This window comes from Spea bombifrons, chromosome 5, assembly GCF_027358695.1.
Source record: "Spea bombifrons isolate aSpeBom1 chromosome 5, aSpeBom1.2.pri, whole genome shotgun sequence".
In the NCBI taxonomy this organism is placed as follows: domain Eukaryota; kingdom Metazoa; phylum Chordata; class Amphibia; order Anura; family Pelobatidae; genus Spea; species Spea bombifrons.
Window position 1 is genome coordinate 58,249,370 of NC_071091.1, and position 18,740 is coordinate 58,268,109.

At 37.9% G+C, this 18,740-nt stretch overlaps 1 protein-coding gene across 2 annotated transcripts in view; it reads right to left on the reverse strand.

Moving 5' to 3' along the window:
• The window catches only part of ELP2 (elongator acetyltransferase complex subunit 2), a 37,184-nt gene that overhangs the window by 10,802 nt on the left and 7,642 nt on the right, over positions 1-18,740 (reverse strand). For both annotated transcript variants that reach the window (XM_053467696.1, XM_053467695.1), the window contains exons 8-13: positions 18,054-18,215; positions 15,948-16,043; positions 14,053-14,153; positions 9,849-9,980; positions 7,939-8,088; positions 5,030-5,218 (exon numbers count right to left, since the gene is read on the reverse strand). In XM_053467696.1, coding sequence (XP_053323671.1) covers positions 5,030-5,218; positions 7,939-8,088; positions 9,849-9,980; positions 14,053-14,153; positions 15,948-16,043; positions 18,054-18,215 — 830 coding nt within the window. The remainder of the gene's footprint in view (positions 1-5,029; positions 5,219-7,938; positions 8,089-9,848; positions 9,981-14,052; positions 14,154-15,947; positions 16,044-18,053; positions 18,216-18,740) is intronic.

Genomic DNA, 18,740 nt, shown 5'->3' on the forward strand with positions numbered 1-18,740 from the left:
CATCAATTAGGAAAAAAATAGGTCATACAAGAAAATGTTCACTTCACCAACAAAAATTGCAAGTGTACTTTGATTATTTGAGATAACCTTCCCTCATCCTGCTAGCCTAATAAACACAGTGAAGTGCTGTGACCTACCCCATGAAGGTGCAACAGACCTCCAATCAGCAGCGCTAGAAGAGGGAGCAGGACACTAACAGAGAGGTGCGCATTATGTACAGTGAAATATGATAACTAAAACTGTAAGGTAAGTGCTTTGTTTGTTTTTTTTTTTTTTTTGTTTTTTTTTTTAAGAAAAGTGGGTATATACCGTATTTGCTTGATTATAAGATGACCCTGATTATAAGACGACCCCCCAGAATCTGAATATTAATTAAGGAAAAAAAGAAAAAGCCTGAATAGAAGATGACCCCCTTTAGGAAAAAAGTTTTACCAGCAAATTTTAATTCATGTAAACTATGTAAACTATTTTTTTAATAAAAGCTATGATTGAGAAAAATATTTAGTTTTTCTTTCCTTTTATTTTCCAACCTGCCCCCCCCAGTTATGCACATCTGCCCCAGGCTTGTCACTCTGCCCCAGAAATGCCTTATACCCCCTATATGCCACTATGCCCCATGATATGCCTTTTAACCCTCTATATGCCACTGTGGCCCATGATATGGCTTTTAACCCCCTATGTGCCTCCAGAAATGCCTTATACCCCTATATGTCACTCTGGTATTAAGGGGGTTAAAATGCATATTATGGGGCAGAGTGGCATATAGGGAGGTATAAGGCATTTCAGGAGGCAGAGTGGCGTATGGAGGGTTAAAAGGCATTTCTGGAGGCAGACGTCTACGTGATTCGAGTGGGCAACTTCCGCTGCAGCCGGAAAGAAGTGCGGTTAGCAGCGGGGGTTGTCTGCATCCATCGTGCAGACCTTCCCCGGCTGTCAGTGAGAATTGTCCGCACCGGTGCGGGGAACTCTAATCTCTGACAGCCGGGGAAGGTCTGCTCGACGGATGCAGACAACCCTCGCTGCTTACTGCATCTCCTTCCGGCTGCAGTGGAAGTTGTCTACGCGAATTGCATAGACGTCTACATGCCACCCCGGGAGTCAAAAGCACCGGTAAGTTGGGGGGAGGTTACCAGACAGGAGGATCCAGGCCCCCTGCAGCGCTGCGGGGATCTGGATCTTAGTCTCACAGTCAGACCTATTTGAGGTCTGATTATAGGACAACCCCGATTATAAGACGAGGGGTATTTTTCAGAGCATTCGAGGAAATACGGTATTTATTTATATATATTGTCTCCTTTGTTCCTCTCTTTGCACACCCTCATTTCACATTCATACCCTGAATATAAGACAATTATAAGAATAAGACAAGAATATAAGAATATAAGACAAATATAAGACAAGTCCGGTTTGAGGTTCTACACCAGAAAAATGATTAGATGACTAGAGTTCTATGCTTCTATGTGACTTAATGGTGCACACTATTTTATGTTAAATGCACATTTGGAAAAATCTTGCACAGACACAGGCATTTGTTACAAATCGAGACATCTGTGTCGTTTAACTCCTCCCCAAGTGCCTCTACTGAAAGCCACAGTATGCTTCTAGGACATGCCCAGTAGCAGGGCCGGCCTTAGGGGTGTGCGACCGCACAGGGCGCCATGGTAGCAGGGGCGCCTGCCCGGGACTTAACTTAAAACATCGTTTTTTTTTTTGTTGTTTTTTTTTAAACTTTATTTAACATCATTCATGTTAAATAAAGTTTAAAAAAAAATCAAAAACAAAAACGATGCTTTAATCTAAGTCCCGTGCAGGGGCGCCGAGCGGTTGCTCGTGAGGTTCTCAGCAACCGCTCGGCGCCCCTTACTCTCCGTGACTCCGTCGCGGTGCCGGCATCTCATGTTGAGCGCTGGACTATTCCGGGGAGGGGTAGTTTGAAGGGGCAGAGGGGAGGGGTAGTTTGAAGGGGCAGAGGGGGGGTAGTGAGGGGGGCGCCAGAGGAGTAGTCCGCACAGGGCACCACAACGCCTAAGGCCGGCTCTGCCCAGTAGAATTCCCATTCTACGCTGAAAATCAATGGGAGTAGCAGCAACCAATCACGTTTGATATATGAACACTGGCAATGCGATTGGCTGCTGTCTTTAGGAGTGTTGTTGAGCATGTCCAAAACATGTACTATTGCTTCCTCGTTTCAGTATGTATGCTTCCCATGCGGTAAAATACACAGGAGTCCATGCAAAATGCACTCCAATATCCATAAGACATAAAAATATAATTTTGGGTACAAGATTTTTCTGTGGATTATATTTTGGTTTTCCTCTTGGACAACAAACAAAATACCACCTTCGAGAATGTTGCATAAATCATTGGTGTATAAATTAATTTTAGTAATAGATTATAAGTTAGCTGCTGTGGTGATCATGAAAAAGAGAAGGACATTTTATGCTAATTGAAAACATGCCTTGGGTGTGCTCATGAACCAGTGTTTATGAACCCATTTTACATTTTAGTGCCCAGAGTGGCAAGTATGCTTCTAAATGTGCCACTAGTTGACCCATTCATCTGGCACAATGTTGCCTTTTTCACCCTCTACATCAATGCATAATTTTCTGCTGACATCCATGATCTCACTGCCTTGTGGCTGTATTGTAAATGTGAGACATAATAATATGCTGCTCAGCACCTAGTGTGGATTGCTTGACAACATACTCTAAATATTATCAATTCAATTTACTTGAGATTAGTGTATTCTGGAACAACATCTGTCCAGTTGAGGGGGAGCACACTTTATACGATGTGACCATATTCAATTTTTATCTACTTAGGTATAACCTAAATAGATAAATTGCCTGACCAAGTAAAATCAGGAAGCTTGAAGGTCATATGTTCACAAAGTGATCTAAACAGTACATGTGTTTATAATAAAGAAACCATTGCACCTTAACAAAAGCAGCACCATGTTCCTAATAATTGTAATGTAAAATATGTTGTGAAGCGGAATACAATTTTTTATTTCCCTTATTTTCCCACCTGTCCTGTCTTACTTACCTGATGTTCAAGAACAATATTTGCTGGGTATGAGTGTATAACAAAATGACTCTTTCCTACCCTATATGGCTGATTGTTTGGTTTGGGTTTTTTGTTTTCATTTCTACTGGAAGGCTATTGCACTTATCTATGCCTTCCAAGTAAAATAAACCTCCCTTACAGGACTTTATTTTCTTGTTCTAATATCTCTTCTGCTCCCCTCCAAACAGGAATAGACAAATAAGACAAAGACACAGAATGACAGAAAATACACAACAGGTCAATTATAAAAACACAAGCTGAAAAGAGTTTGTGGGTCACATATCCAAAGCAATCATCTAGGATTTCACGGTAAAATGTAATTTTCAAAGATAAGGATAAACATATGGACTTCAGATAGCATACAAACCTTACTTGCTATGGGCTGTAAAACAGAGACAAGACATGTCAAGTGTTCTGCGACATTTAGTTCTTCCATAGCAGAAGTACCCTGCTCTATGGGCCCTTTAGCAGTACTGAGGTTTAGAGTTTCCTTATGCTGATCATATGAATGAAAAACAGCTGTCAACTAGAATTTGTAATGGGCAAAAGAAAGCTTCAGACAGTTCCAGAAGGACATTACTTACGGGAACAAGAGAGTTCAAAATAAATCCAATATAATTTCTGACAAACAAGTTTCGTACTCTCAACAACAAGGCATGCTGGAGCTAAAGGTTGACAGATATTAACAATTAAAGTGAAGGATTATCTAGGAAATTAAAAATCTGCAGAACCATAACTTTCACAGTGCAAGAGAGGAAACTGCCCCAGGCTACTCAAGGTAAGGGGCATGCTTGGCCCACCCAGCGGAAATGCCTTGCACCTCCTTCCAATTCAGAAAGCAAATGTGACACTAACACGGGGCAAGAGCGCTTACCCTGGCCCAAGCATCAAATGCCCTTGTTACAGCTTTGTTGAACATCCTATTCTAAAACATAGGCCTTAATATAGAGTCCCCCTTCACTTGCAATTATAATGGACTCCACTCTTCTGGGAAGGCTTTTCTAAATGTGTTCAATGGGGTTAAGGTTAGGGCTCTGTGCCAGAGTCCGGTGGTGGTGGTGTGCTTTCCAAATCTTGGACCGTTAGGTGTGCTTTGGGGAGTGCGTTAAGGAGAACTGTAATAAACAAGCACTCTGTTATTCAGCCAGCTGGACACATTGACTAATAAAAGTGTACGGAGGAACGGACTTCACTAGCATTGCTTAACAACAACGATAACAGCCTCCAAGTCTACAGCTAAAAGGTTTACTAAAATAATTTTATATCCTGCATTACTTTATACAGCATGAATTTTATGAGGACTTCCACTTTAAGAAGCATTAAACACGTTCTAGGCAGTTTCATCTTTACACTCATAGTCATGCTGTTTAACTAGCAAGGTAACACGCTATCCTTCCTTACTGGGCACACTCTGAGCTTCTGCTGCCAGCCAAGACAAGAAGACTGCTGAGGAGCTGCAAGGGCATACACCATTGATCCTTTACACATGAGTGGCTTCTCAATATACGCTGTACCAAAGCATCACAAGCTCCTGTTCATCAGGATGAATATAGGTGTACTCCTTTGAGAAAATTTAAACAAGCTAAAGGATGCAAGACAAAAATCAAGCTAAAAGATGTAGGTGTTGAAGCCTAGTTTGGATTGCATTACCATACAAAAAGAAGATAAGCAAGTTTTCACACCAACATTTGAAAAGAGAACTACTAGAGAATGTATATATTAATTTGAACGGACCAATGCCCAACCCCAAAAATTCCAAAACCAAGGTTTTAAACCGACCTCATATTGCAGACAAAGATAATTTAATCAAGAACCCTAAATGTGTCATTATCATCAATCTTATATGTAGAGTTTTTGCTATACCCAACATTTCATCAAAACACCCTTCCAAAACACTGCAAAAGGTATCTGGGATTGGACGAAAGCATATTCACAGAACCTCAAAAAATACTTTGGTACTTACATGTAAAAGTAGCTTATCCATCGATATACCAGAAACATTACTGAAGTTTTCAATGAAATTTCTTGGTGCAGAAAACACTCTGAGGACCTTTTCATCAGCTCCAGACACGAACTGAAATCTGCCAATCATGGCGATACATTGCATATCATAACCATGTATCTGTGGTCTGGCAACTTCATGCCATGTCACCTATATAAATATGAAGCACATAGTTATCAGCATGGATTTACAGAACAGGGTTAAATTACAGCATTGAGATATTTCACATAGAAGCAGCCTTTTTTAATTGGAGAAAAAAAAACTTGTCCCTTTTATGCTCGTATGTTTTTATCTTTAAAATTAATATTATATACAATTAAAAGAATATTAAAAGAACATATATATAGGGCTGATCAGTACATTCATGGATAAGCTTGGAAATCACTGTTGTCACTTATATTGCTTACATAAATAACTTTATAAGAAATCTGTTTATGAATTGCCCTTTTTTGACAATTTCTGAAAATAATATTCCCTGCACTACATATTGTTAACTCCTAACTTCCTAAGTACATGTTCCCATGTATAATATACGTAAACCAAATGGGCCAAAGTTGTTGCAAAATTTAAGTACACATAATAGGAACTCAAAATTCTTGCTTCATTATATGGTGATTTATTATTTTTTGTTAGACACATATTCTAAACATTTTTTAGAAACATTGTTGTTTTTTTTTTGATAGCCGTGCCAGAAGCAAATTTAGACAGCGGACATGTTTAGTGGTTAAAAGAAGGGCAACTGAGGGTTAATCCTCTTATCGTTCCCTTGGGTTTGGGGGTACATCAGATTGTAATTGAGTATATGGATGAAGATTCTTTAGTGCTGTTGTATCTTCTATGAGTAAGATGACCAATCTTATTTTTTAGTTTATTAATATTAACCATGCAATGACATTATCTGTTCTCGTTTTATGGTGTACCTCATGGTGGTCTGTACCACTACAAGAGTTCTTGATATATTTTGCTAATTGTATTTATATGCATCAGATATGGATTGCGCACACTTCAGGGAACAGCTTATTTGATGAAATTGCTGCTAAAGCGATATATATTTATAAACTGGGACATCATTAGCTTAGATCAGTGTTGGTACGACACTTCACAAGCTGTCTCGTTGCTAAAAGAACCGTTCCTTTTCTTTCTCTATAGTCAATCACAAGTGAGCATAAATGGAGTTTACTAAAAATGTATGATGGCCGCACCCAGAGACCTTGTATGCTGACTTGACATTTGGGAAGGGAAAAAGAGTACACATCAAAAACACTGGAATCAGATGGAACTAAATATTTTATTAGATTATGGCGATTACCATTAATTATGGAGGCTGAGAAAAAGATTAATGCTGCAGAGCTGCAAACATTATAATGCAGCTATCCAATTTACATGTTCTATGTGAGGAGATGAAGTCATTACCAAATGTAAGTATTAGGTATAGAATTCTTATAAAGTAAGATGCCGAAGCATTTAAGAAGCGGTTTTTCCAGTTTCCGTAGCAACAACCTATCGGTATTAGCTTTGGGGTCACATGACTATTAAGCGTGCACAAAAAAAAAATACAAGACATTAATGTATGTGATTTAATTATTTTTGGGAAGGATCAAGGTCGCTGAACAATACCATATTATAAATGCCATTTCTAATACTGTTGCATTTAGAGTAAGTGGAACATCATCTTTAATTAGTTTAGGTGGGTGTTTAATTAGTTAAGATGTACTTTGACGTAAGGATACTGGAATCTTGCAAGGAATAGCAATTTACATTATGTGTTTAGTACTACATGTAAAAGAACACATACTTACATACAAAATGCACAATTTATTTAATATTTTGGTACTTGGCACCACCTTTTTTGTAATTGAAAAATGTGTAATTTTCAACAAAATATCATTTATAAAAATATCTGATATTGGCTAAACTTTCTTGACACAATGACTATTACCAACAGGCAATTATTTATTCAATTTCTTAACTTGTGTTCATTTCTGGAAGCCAATAACGTTTAATTGGATCACACATTGACAGAGACAGAGACATCAATGTAAACCTCCAGTGGTATATTCTTTTATCGGACACCGTACAATGTATTAACACGTTTGCCAACATTTTTTGTATGCCAATGTAACAAGGCCTAGACATTTCCTTAATGTATAAAAAAATCAGGTCTAAATCAACCCTTTGGAGAATGGGTTATAAAGAGGAGCGGTCTGGAAAATTCGAGGAAAACTCTCCCATCTGGACATCTCTCTTGAAATCAAGAGACGTGCTAATATAAAACAACAAACAGACATCACACTATTGCAGGAATATCTGAATGCCCCTGAAAAAAAAGTCCTGTTCTTCATGCAATGTCTTGTTGCCTAGCAACAAACAGAGATCTTTCACAGACCTGCTGAACACGATTTTCCATGCAGAAATGTTATTCAACATGTCTGGGGTTTCCTGTATTTTCTCCGTTTTCTTTCTTTTTTTTTGCTTATTTAGTCAGATTCTTTAGGGAAGGGAAACGTACTGTTTTAAAACATTTAGCATGTACACATATACCTGAAAAACTACTGGTTTGCTGAGAAAGAGAGACAACTTTAGTAAATGAAAAAAAAAACCTGCTTCCATGAGGGATTTGGGGCATTTGGTCAAAGACTGTTGTCTCCCACTTCTGATCATGTAAAGTAGAGTGACATGTTAGCGGTCTGCCCTAGCATATGTCACGTGTTGGCAAGGTTGTTTTCATCTTAATGATGCAACTGTACAGCGCTGGTGAATATGATAGAGCTATTAATAATAATATACCCTCTAATAGTAAATATACTATTAAACACATATTTGCAGTACTTAAGTAACAGAGAAGACTTGTCTCAGAATGTATGCCGTACCTGTGAGTGTCCCTCTTTCTTCCATGGACCAAAAAGCCTTGTTGTTTGATCGGACCCCACTGTAACAACAAAGTCTCCATCAGGATCCCACCTCAGACCCTGCACGCTGTTAAAATGCCCAGACATGACCACCATGGGAATCCACTGGTCCTATTGAAATTAAATTGCAGAAGGAATAACAGAATTAAACGTTTGCCACCAGAGGTAAAGAGAAAAAAAACCCAAGCCACAGGAGGCTCGATATCCCCTACACATGGGAAGCGTGAATACTTCCCAAACATGGCATAATGTAATAACGTATGAGATAAACGACCTGGTAAATGTGTGGCTGGCTACGCAGTTTGCAACAGAAAACGCATTAGCATCAATGGGATACATCAGGGAATTAGGCGAGTCAACTAGTAGAGATGATTATTTAAGGTATTTTTGGTTCTAACTTTAAGAACAAACTGAAAATGTCCACAATCGAGTGAGATACAAACCTCCTAAATGAGTGCCGTTCACCCCCAGAGTCTTAAGCAAGTTTTTAACAAAAGGCCTTCAAAACCAAATATCTGTCATAAAACTTAACTTGGTCGAGGATAACACACATTTTTGGTTTTATTTCAAGTTTTATGCAGTTCTGTATTTCATTCTGTAAGAGCAATCAATGAAACGATAGCACGGGAGTTAAATGTAACATCTAGCTCTACTCAAGTGATGCAACATGTCCAGCCTAGATGGTATCAAGTCCGCAATAATCGCGTTGATAATGCTTACTGAACGCGGTAAATATCCACCTTCTCCTAGACTGAAGCGTGAACACATTTAACATAAAAATTACCTCTGGAATTTCCGAATGGAAATACATTGCACCCATTACCATATTAGCTCAGCCTTTCAAGAAAATGCTGGGGTAATCAGCTTTAAAGTGACCTGACATTTCAAACACAAGGGGCAGAAAAAGCCCACCCTTCCGCCTGCATTTGAAAGCTTTTTCTTTATCATACGCAAGCAGCATGTTCCAAAGGTGCAGGGCATACTTAATGAAACGAGCGGATGCGGTGTTGTATAATGGTACCCTGTCGCCTTGACAGCAGGCTTTCATAAGTTTTTATAAATAAAATAAAAGAACTGCCAGTTGGACTTCTGCTCCAATCAACTCTAATGCACTGCGATTGTGATTGCCATCTGCCCTGCTCTAATTAGCATAGCATCCCCACAAAAGGGAGATCATCTTAGCATAGAGTAAATCACTATTGGGGAATAGATGCTGAAACGCTCCTTTGTCTTAATAGCTTTAATTACCAATCGTAAGCAACGTGGCACTTTACAGCAATCACCGTAATATCATGGCTCAGACAGTTAATATATTAAACGATATCCTCGGAAGGAAACAGTCTGTGACACCTGAAATTGCATCATGACGTTTGATGTATTTGGTCACCAAGTCATATCAGAAGCACTCTAGAGGAACATATTCTGCACTTGAGAAACACCGTTGTAAATTGTATGTCAACATATGATGCAACATGTAACACTGCTTGGATTCTACAGAGCTCAGTTGTAATCTGTTTTAAGCCCAATTTGGTACATTTGTAAATGTTAACTTTTAACACACTTCAGCTTCAAAAAGATGTGATCCACTGCATGCAGACGCTCTCTTTTAGGCAATGTTTGCTTTCAATTTGGTAAGTAAAAGTATACATCCATGCTTAAATACAAAGTTCTCAAAATGGGTTAGGCGGCACTATTAATTGCTTCGTGGCTCATGGGATTTACCAAGCCCTGAGGTATGATTTCATGAATTTAACAGAAAATGTTAACTTCATAATTTAATGTACTTAATTGAAATGCACCGGTTACCACATAGTTGTATTTTATTAATAAGCCATAGCTTTTCTTTCTTTTTTTTTTTTTAAATGTCTTACTTCTTTGGTTGGATTTTGGCTCCACAGATGCAGTGCTCCATGAAAGGCATGAGCAAGAATCATAGACTTGTCAGGGCCGAACTGGCAACCAAAAAATCCAAGGGTGTTCCCACCAACTTCTCCAACACGAACCTTCATTGGAAAGAAAAAGATCAAGAATTGAAAAGATTGAATATGTTGTTTTGTGATTATTTCCATTATAAATGCTGCCCTCCTTTGAAGCAATGAGACCCCCCAGATTATTTTCCCTTCACAATCGAGCAGTGCCCGGAGCCTACAAGTTTTCAAGGCCCACAACTGGTGAGTTTCTTAATGATTCTAATGCTCACACCCTCTTCAAAATTCCCAAAATCCTAATCCACCAATACAGGTTGAGGCCTTCAGATCACTATAACCTGACCAACAACCTCACAACATACATTGCAAGTGAGAGCCTTTAGATGGGTTTGCGGTCCCATCTCAACTTACTAAGGCCCCAGACTTCATCTACAAAGAAGAAAAAAAAAAGATAAATGCAGAAGGAAGCTCACCACCAATTCTCTCCAACTACTATCCTAAATTTTCAAGACCACAAAGATCGGATGATAATACTACTTTTTGTCTGAAAATTTATTTTTCATAACTAGAGTTTAATATAATGGAGAATAAAAACCGAGAGGTAGTTTAATTAAAATGTATCAGACCCCAAAGAAAATAACCCCGGGGTATACAAACTACGGACAGATTTGGATAATAAAAAGAAATTATGAGTGAATGTATTTTTTGTTGCTCATGAAGCACAGTCATTTCTCCCTTTCTTGCTTGCTCCAATTAGTGCTGTGCAACAAATTGCATCCAGTGGGATTCTCCGTCATTCTTGCCTGCTGATTTGGCAATGCAATGTTGTTTTTGAAATCCCAGGAAAATGATAGCCTTGTACACCAAGGTAACGAAGGAATACAAATCAAAAAGGCACAGAGCAACAATGTGTATTCTTTTGCTGCAAAGTCCAGTTATCGTAAAAATATAAAACTGAATAAAAATAAAATGGCTAGCGGGGGTAATGATTAAGATACACATTTGCCATGTATACACACATCACACCAAGGCCCCTGAGTCACCCAGGACTAAGGAGGCACTCAAGGCTTCTTCATGTGCATCTGACTACCGCTACTAATGACTTCGATAATTATGACCAGGTGTAGAATTGGCACCTTGCAGTGAAAACACAACTATCTGGGGTCAAGAACAGGATAACTATAGACATGGTGTCTTCTCAATACAGCTTGCAAAGAAAGATGGCCCAGCATTTTGTATTACACGACTGCACCACTTTATGTTGAAGTTAGCACTCACAAATTGGCGAATGGCTTTTTTTTTTGTTTCCACAAATACTTGTCATTTGAAGCCAATCAGTAAACTTGGCTTACTAGTTTTGGTTGATATCATGCCCTACACACAGAAGATTCAAGAATGGCTTAGCTGCAAGGCACCATAAGTTCCTTTTATTAAATAAAAGCACCAGGTGATAAACAATAGTAAAGTACATTTTAAGCGCTCTTGATGTTACTCTACGAAGCTCATGTGCTAAAATGGCAGGTACATTTAAAGATCCTTATCTTACCTTGAAGAAAAGGTTATTAGTTATTCATTCCAGATAAATTTAATAACAGCCACCCAAACCAAATACAATTGTGAAACAGAAGTCTGAGCCATGTCTGCAATACATCATTGGCAAAGTTGAACCGACTGTGGAACCACATATCGAACAACTCCCCCAAAACTTCTACACGTAGTTCGGCTGGCAAAAACATAGAATTTCCTGGCGAATAAGTACCATTTCGCCCATCTAGTCTGACCGCAATAGCTAGTGGAACGACTCAAACCTTAAGTGCTCCTTGGTCTTTTCGTACACGTAGTATAGTCCTCTGCATTTTGAAACTTTGTTACATTACATCCAAGCCTCTGGCCCTCTAATTTTAGATTACGACGTCTTGATCTAACAATTCTCCTCTTTTCAAATAAACTTCCGTCCTGTACTTTATGAATTTAAATGTTTCTATCAAACTCGCTTCTCTCTCTTTTCCTCGAAGCTGTGTATATTGAGATGCATTAGTCTTTTCTGATGATTTTTATCTTGCAAACCACTCACCATTTTAGCAGCCCTTCTGTGAGCTCTCTTCAGAACCTTAATACCCTTCTGGACATGGGCTATCCAAAACTTTACACAATACTCAAGGTGAGATCTGTAAAGTGGCAGAACCGCCCCTCTTTCTACTACTAATGAGTATTGCTATACAACCCAGCAGCCTGCTTGCTTCTTCCATCACGTTGTTCCATTGCCTGCCTACCTTTATGTTTTCAGAAACATTTACTCACAAATCATACCCCTCTGCTGTCGGCACAGGACATCTTATGGTATGTTTTACCTATGGATTTTTACATCCTAAGAGCATTATTTTAAGTGGTTCATGTGCATTCTACATGTAGGTTCAGCTAAACATAGTTACATAGTTAGATAGGCTGAAAAAAAAGACATGCATCCATCAAGTTCAGCCTTTCCCATATCTGTTTATTTCTTGCTGTTGATCCAAAAGAAGGCAAAAAAACAAAAACATATCGGATACATTTATTAAGCGAGTCGGTCTTTTTAAAGTAATGATTTAGTGTTTGTTACATGCATTTGTTTGTTTCTTTGTTTTTGTTTTGTTTTCTTTTTTAACTTAAACTAGGCATCTATAAAAAGCTTACCATACCCTATTATAACAAAACTACAAAAAACAGCCAAACTACCAGGACCAAAATGCCGCCAGACCCCAGGCATCTGAGGGTTAAAGTAACTCAGTGACTCCATAACAGCTTCACTTCAATAAATATGACCCACTGAACTGATTCTATAGTTCTACGTATCCCGCTAGTAATACAGGTTAAATGTACATAAATAGTGCTAAATAAAGCTAAATAAAAATATTTTTGAATAATAATGTAGAATTGGTTTGTATTGTCCTATGTTGGTACTTACATTACAAAAAAAATTTAAATATAGTGTATTTATAGAAATAAGACATTAAAATGCTATTTTCAATCAGACACACATTGTATGGTTTTGACACGTCTCTTGTGACGCCCATGCAATTTTTTTTCCGCAATGACACTTTTTAAACAATTCTTACACCATCTTCTAATACCGTAAGCCAACGTTGTGTTTTATAATACTTGACGGAAGCGACCTGGTTAAACCTAATGCAATTAAAAGCTTCACGTTGCATGTTAACATTTAAGTCTCACAATAAACACACAAGGAAGTCTGTCTCATTAACCACCATCATTATTCCCAGCACAACTAAGCTAGCAACCAGCTTCGGGTTGGTTAGCCAGAACCCTTTTCTCTACAGACAGCCTCTTTACAATAGGAAGACAGATAATGGTATGGAAATGTCTTTAAGTAATTCAACAATGGCTAGTGAAAAATCAATGACATTTGCAGAAGACTAGAATTCAAACACAGGTGACCTATCATAAAAACTGAACGCTGATTAAAGGGACACTCCAACCATCATATTAAGTTTAATGCCAATAAAGGAGTAGTCCCTTTAAATTTCCATGTGGTCCACATGAAAACGCGTGGACAGAATCACACCCCCCCTCCAACATTTGCCCGCTTCCCTGTGCCAACATTCATTGTCATGTGATAGACCCACCACCAATCATTGGACGAAATAATGGACCACAGACAAGGTAATTCTGCAAGGTAAGTCCTTTCTTGGGCAGGTGTAATGAATGAATAATGAAGCACTAAAAAGCAGACAAAATATGCAATCAGTGGGCAGGAGGCTACCTGGAACACGGAATAGCGATGATACTATTAAGTAATATTATAATTTGTTTTCCCAACAACTAAGCTTGACAGTATAACAAAAGTTTTGATCTTTGCATGAATTCATAATACCAACCAATGCCAAAACAGCTCTTTTCCACAATGATAGCATGCTACAAAAGAAACTTATTTGCCACCCCATTAAGACAGTATGACACTAGGGTGCTCTTTATTTCAATGTGTTTTTACTCTAATTATCTATTTAAAACGTTACACTTCACTTTTTAATGGGAACTCAGGCTTCAAAGACTGGTTGTAAACGCGTTCTAATTATACTAAAATGTATTAGGGATTGTTTACACAGTCACTACAACAACAACTATTTCAAGCAACTTTTAACACACATACCTGCTCGAGCCATACTCCAGACTCCTCATCCGGTCCCCAGAGGATCATCGTTTTGTCCATTGAGGCTGACAGCAAACACATTGGCTGTACAATGCTGCCATCTGCAGGACAGAATACAGAATGCAGTACTTAACACAATTCAGATTTTTTTTTTTAAATTAGCATTTAATGTGGAACTGTCACAATTTACAAATATTACATTTTACAAGTCTATATACCCAGCTGTCTCTACCAGTAAGTATTAGAATGTAGCACTTGCTTTCATGTCACTGAAGCAGCATCAATCCACATGTATGATGGCTAAACGTTAGTGCTGCTACTCCCTTTGACTTTACAGACTAGAATGGGAGTCTCCACTAAGGTATGCTCCTTGCTTTCAGCAGCTGAGGAAGGGGTTAAAGGGCTGGATTGGATGATGGGAATTAAAATTCTTCCCATTTGTTATCTGTTACCTATAACCAACCACTTCATGGCCAGACAATTTTCTTCTTCTCGCCTCAATTTTTAACCATACGTTTGAACCATATGTTTAAACATGAGTACCCATGTTTGGTTCGCCCCAACAAGGGCTTTTAATTTCAACCATATTCATATATCCAGCTTAATATTTATTACAAAATAAAATAAGGGCAACCCCCCCCCCATCAATTTCAGTTCCACAATATTCAACAAAACAGTAAAATACGTACATAGGTTTTTAATGTTTCAGGGAGAAAAGGCTCACATACTTTTTTTTTATTCTCTTAAAATCTTTTGGGTTGCAGGACACTAAACTCATTTTATATTGTTAATGGGTGCTGTTTTTAACACTTCAAATTCTTTCTTTTTTTTAAACGTTTTGGTTTCTTATTGTAACTACTAATTTGCTTAGGGTCTATTTAGTTTATTTATTTGATGACAAAGAATGCCTTTCTTCTCAGAGACAGATCAGGCAACAGATGCAGCCCCGCATTCCTGATCGCAATACACGTAAGCATAATATAAGCGAGGTATAACAAAGTGAGGTCAAGGACAGTAATATAAAAAGAAGCTTCAGTATCAATAGGTTATAAAAACTATAAAAGACAAACATTTAATATTTTCTTTAAAGAGTTATTTTAACAGCTTTAATATGGTTTGATAACAAAAGAAATAGTACATTCTGTGTTTTCTTTTTGCACTGGCAGGACTTTTCCCCACTGGTACATGGGAGATCAGGGTCGTCCGAAAGCCTGGAGTTTTCCCTGTCACTATGATATCATAAGAGGTGCCATCTGGTTTCAAGACCCTTGAGGTCTTTAACGACCCAAAGGGTTCTCCAGTCATTTTTAAAACATAAAAAAAATAAAAAAAAAATACACAAAGGCACCCAAATCTCAACCCCCCCATTAGAAATATATAAAAAAGTTCAAAACATAACATAAAATAGTATAGTATGTAAGAAAGCATGTTATTCTCTTTTTAAATTAAAAAACCCTTAGGTAGTTCACTCAGGAGATGTTGCAGATTTTTTTTTTATATTTTCTGACATATTATTCATATTAATTGATGGATTGTGCAAAAAAAAAAGTGGTATCAACAGAAATGTTATATATTGTTTTTTCAAGGACAGAGAGGGCTGTGCGTGTACTCTAAACACGGGAAATGGGAATCACGACTGAACAAAAATAGTTTAAATGGCAAATAAGCTCAGGTCACTAAAGGGGGTAAAACTATTGGTCACAAAGGAGTTAAAGAATATCCCAGTACTTTAATTATGACTTATTTGCCATCCTTACACTCTATGGTTCTTTTGGAACTTGAGACGAAGCCATAGGAAAAATGAAAAAAAGCAAAACAAAGCACACACAGAATAAAATTATCTTTTTGACAGACAAAAATATAAAAAGTCATATGGATTTTTCAGATTTCCTCACCTTTTTGAAAGCAAGGTTGCCAGTGAACTGCATACACTGAGTTTTCATGGCCAGCCAAGACACTCTCTAGGGTAACGGCATACGCTGCTTCATTTGCTAAAACAAAGATGTAGAAGAGTGTGAATGATGAAGGTTATTTGCCTTTTTAAACAATAGTTTCATTAAGCCACATTATAGCCTTGAATATTATATGTGATCAATTAATAAATATCCATTCGATACAATGCAACTACATGTATCAAAAAATCTTCTAAAATGCCCAGCCTTTGTTATTATGGATTCATTTTATATTATATTTTCTTTGGCAGCAGATTATGTGGCACTATTACAATAAAGGAGAGAAGTAGTTTACTAGGATAACATTGTCGATAAGATGAACACTTAATAAGATTTACTGGTACAGAAGGAGAAGACCGCCCTGGTCTTGCAAGCGTCCACATGATTAAGCAGGTGAATGAGGCAGAGGGTTAGGGACTGCTTGCGAGAGAATTATGTGAAGTCGGTAGCATGGAGATCTTGAAGGTTTCGTTCAGGTTGTATATTTTAAAAGATAGAGTATAGGCTTCATGGACAGACCACGATAAGGAATTCTAGCATGGAGCTGTAAGTAGGCTAGGACAATATTTAGAGATTGCAGCCTTTAATTCTGGAGCCTATGCGAACAAACCCAAGGACTGGCCCAAGGAGGCAGCAGAAGGGGGACAACTTAGAATGGCAGAGGTGTTCATACAAAGTGTGGAGCGGTGAAAGCTCAGAGAGTATAGAGTTGCAATAATTCCAGATGAGACATCAGAAGGGAATGAACTCGTATTTCAGTAGTCTCTTTTGTGAGGATAGGACGAATGTAAGTGATTCCTGAGCCGTGTTCCAGAGAGGACATAAACTGAAATAATATTACAGAACAGCAATCCAAAAAGCATTTCCCCAGAGCTGCAAGGTATGGCTTTTAAATAATGCCACATAAGTACGGATACTTCAAAAGAAGTTTTTCTCTTTCTCCTCTGGGGTTATAATCTTTTCTTTCACAATAAAGGTGATTGCACTGCAGTAAAATCAAAGCTGCCTGCAAGGGAATTGTCTTTGTGTTCATTATAATATGCACTGGCACGCTCAGGAATTCAATCACAGTTCCTATGACGAACACACACACATTTTTTCTTCTTTTGCTTTTACGCTCACATTCAAGATACAGCATTGACTTAGAAGAAAGAAAATTATCAAAAACAGTATCGCATTACTTCAGACGTGGCATGTCTTTCTGCTGTGCGAAGGCTTTTATACTTTTGTCTTTGATCGTCTGGAAAAGGGATTGCAGTTTTCTGATTATCTTTTTCAAGCATAGCGAAAACGGCTCATTATGGAGTAAGGTATATAAAATGACAAGAGCGCAAAAATGTCAAAACCTTCACATGATCCCCGTTGCCTTATGTCACGAAAACGACTCCTTTCTGTTTTAGAATGCATTTACTAGAGCAAGAATCTTAGCAGGAATAAATGGAAATGTGACATATACAGAAAAAGGGGGTATAATTGAATCTCACAGAAGGAGCAGCAGCTAGAAATACAAAAAGCACAACACATCTACTACTATTAATGCTTCTAGTATTCTATTCTACTTGATGAAATACATATTCTGAATGATTTAGCATATTTCTAATATTGTTACTGCCAGTAAATTACATTCATTAGCCATTAATTGTTTTAATTGTTATGGACATCGCCAGCTGGATGTTTTATTTGTCATTTGTTATCCTGGACCACCATCTACTGGACATTCTGTGTAACTACACCCTCCAAATGTTTTACTGTGGGCTAGTCTTTATAAGTTTGTTTTTAATTTTATAGTTCTGGTACTCATTAACCCTCTAAAATCATTGTGTAGCACCGATACTTGAGCCCAAGATGGTCTACCTGACACCCTACCTGCACAGATCTTTAATTGCTATCTCTTACCTCCAGTACCCCAAGCATTCTTGACCAAACCTTTCCTTCCAATACACGTTAACACGAATTAGGGAAGCTTAATAGGGCCACTAAATTCGATCTAGCACACTTGTTTTAAATATAAATGTAATCTTGTCAAACAATAAAATGTTTACTACTCACTTTCATCTTTTACTGTGAATATGTTCTCTTTAAGCTTGATTGAGCTTTCCTCTCCATCATCATTATCATCAATTCTGGGAGGTTCAGCTTCTGACTTCTTAAATATCTTCCAGATGCGGATCATGCAGTCTTGGGCACAACTTGCTAAGAATAGGTCGCCGTCTGTACCGAAAGCAAGATAAATTGCTAGCTTGACTCACTTAGTGTCCTTCAAAAGCACTACAGCTCATTATATATTAAAGCATACAAAAGATGGGCAAGTGTAGTAACATAAAAATAGAGCATCATTAACAAGAAGATTATTAAAAAGTGTTTTTACCTTATAATTTCCATGCTCAATTAAACAGAATATTTCTATATTTCCCTTATTACCTACAAATCACCCAAGAAGGACGTCTGTATATGTCTGATGGGCATTGTACGAGATCCTATAAGGTCGCTATTTAGGATGCCACCTATTTATTAACCCTTTAGTGCTCTTTAAGCCTCCACAATTTAACCAGTCTGTTTGACCTATATGTTTTCATGTGCAAATCTTGAATACATGCATGTTTAAATGGAGGCCGAGAACCCTTTTCAAAAAGGAACAATTTATACTGAAGACCCCAACTAGTTCCTAACTAAACAGTAAGGTTTGGCTTAGGGGCAACAGTATAAGAGCACAAAGGATATGCACAGTCACCCTAG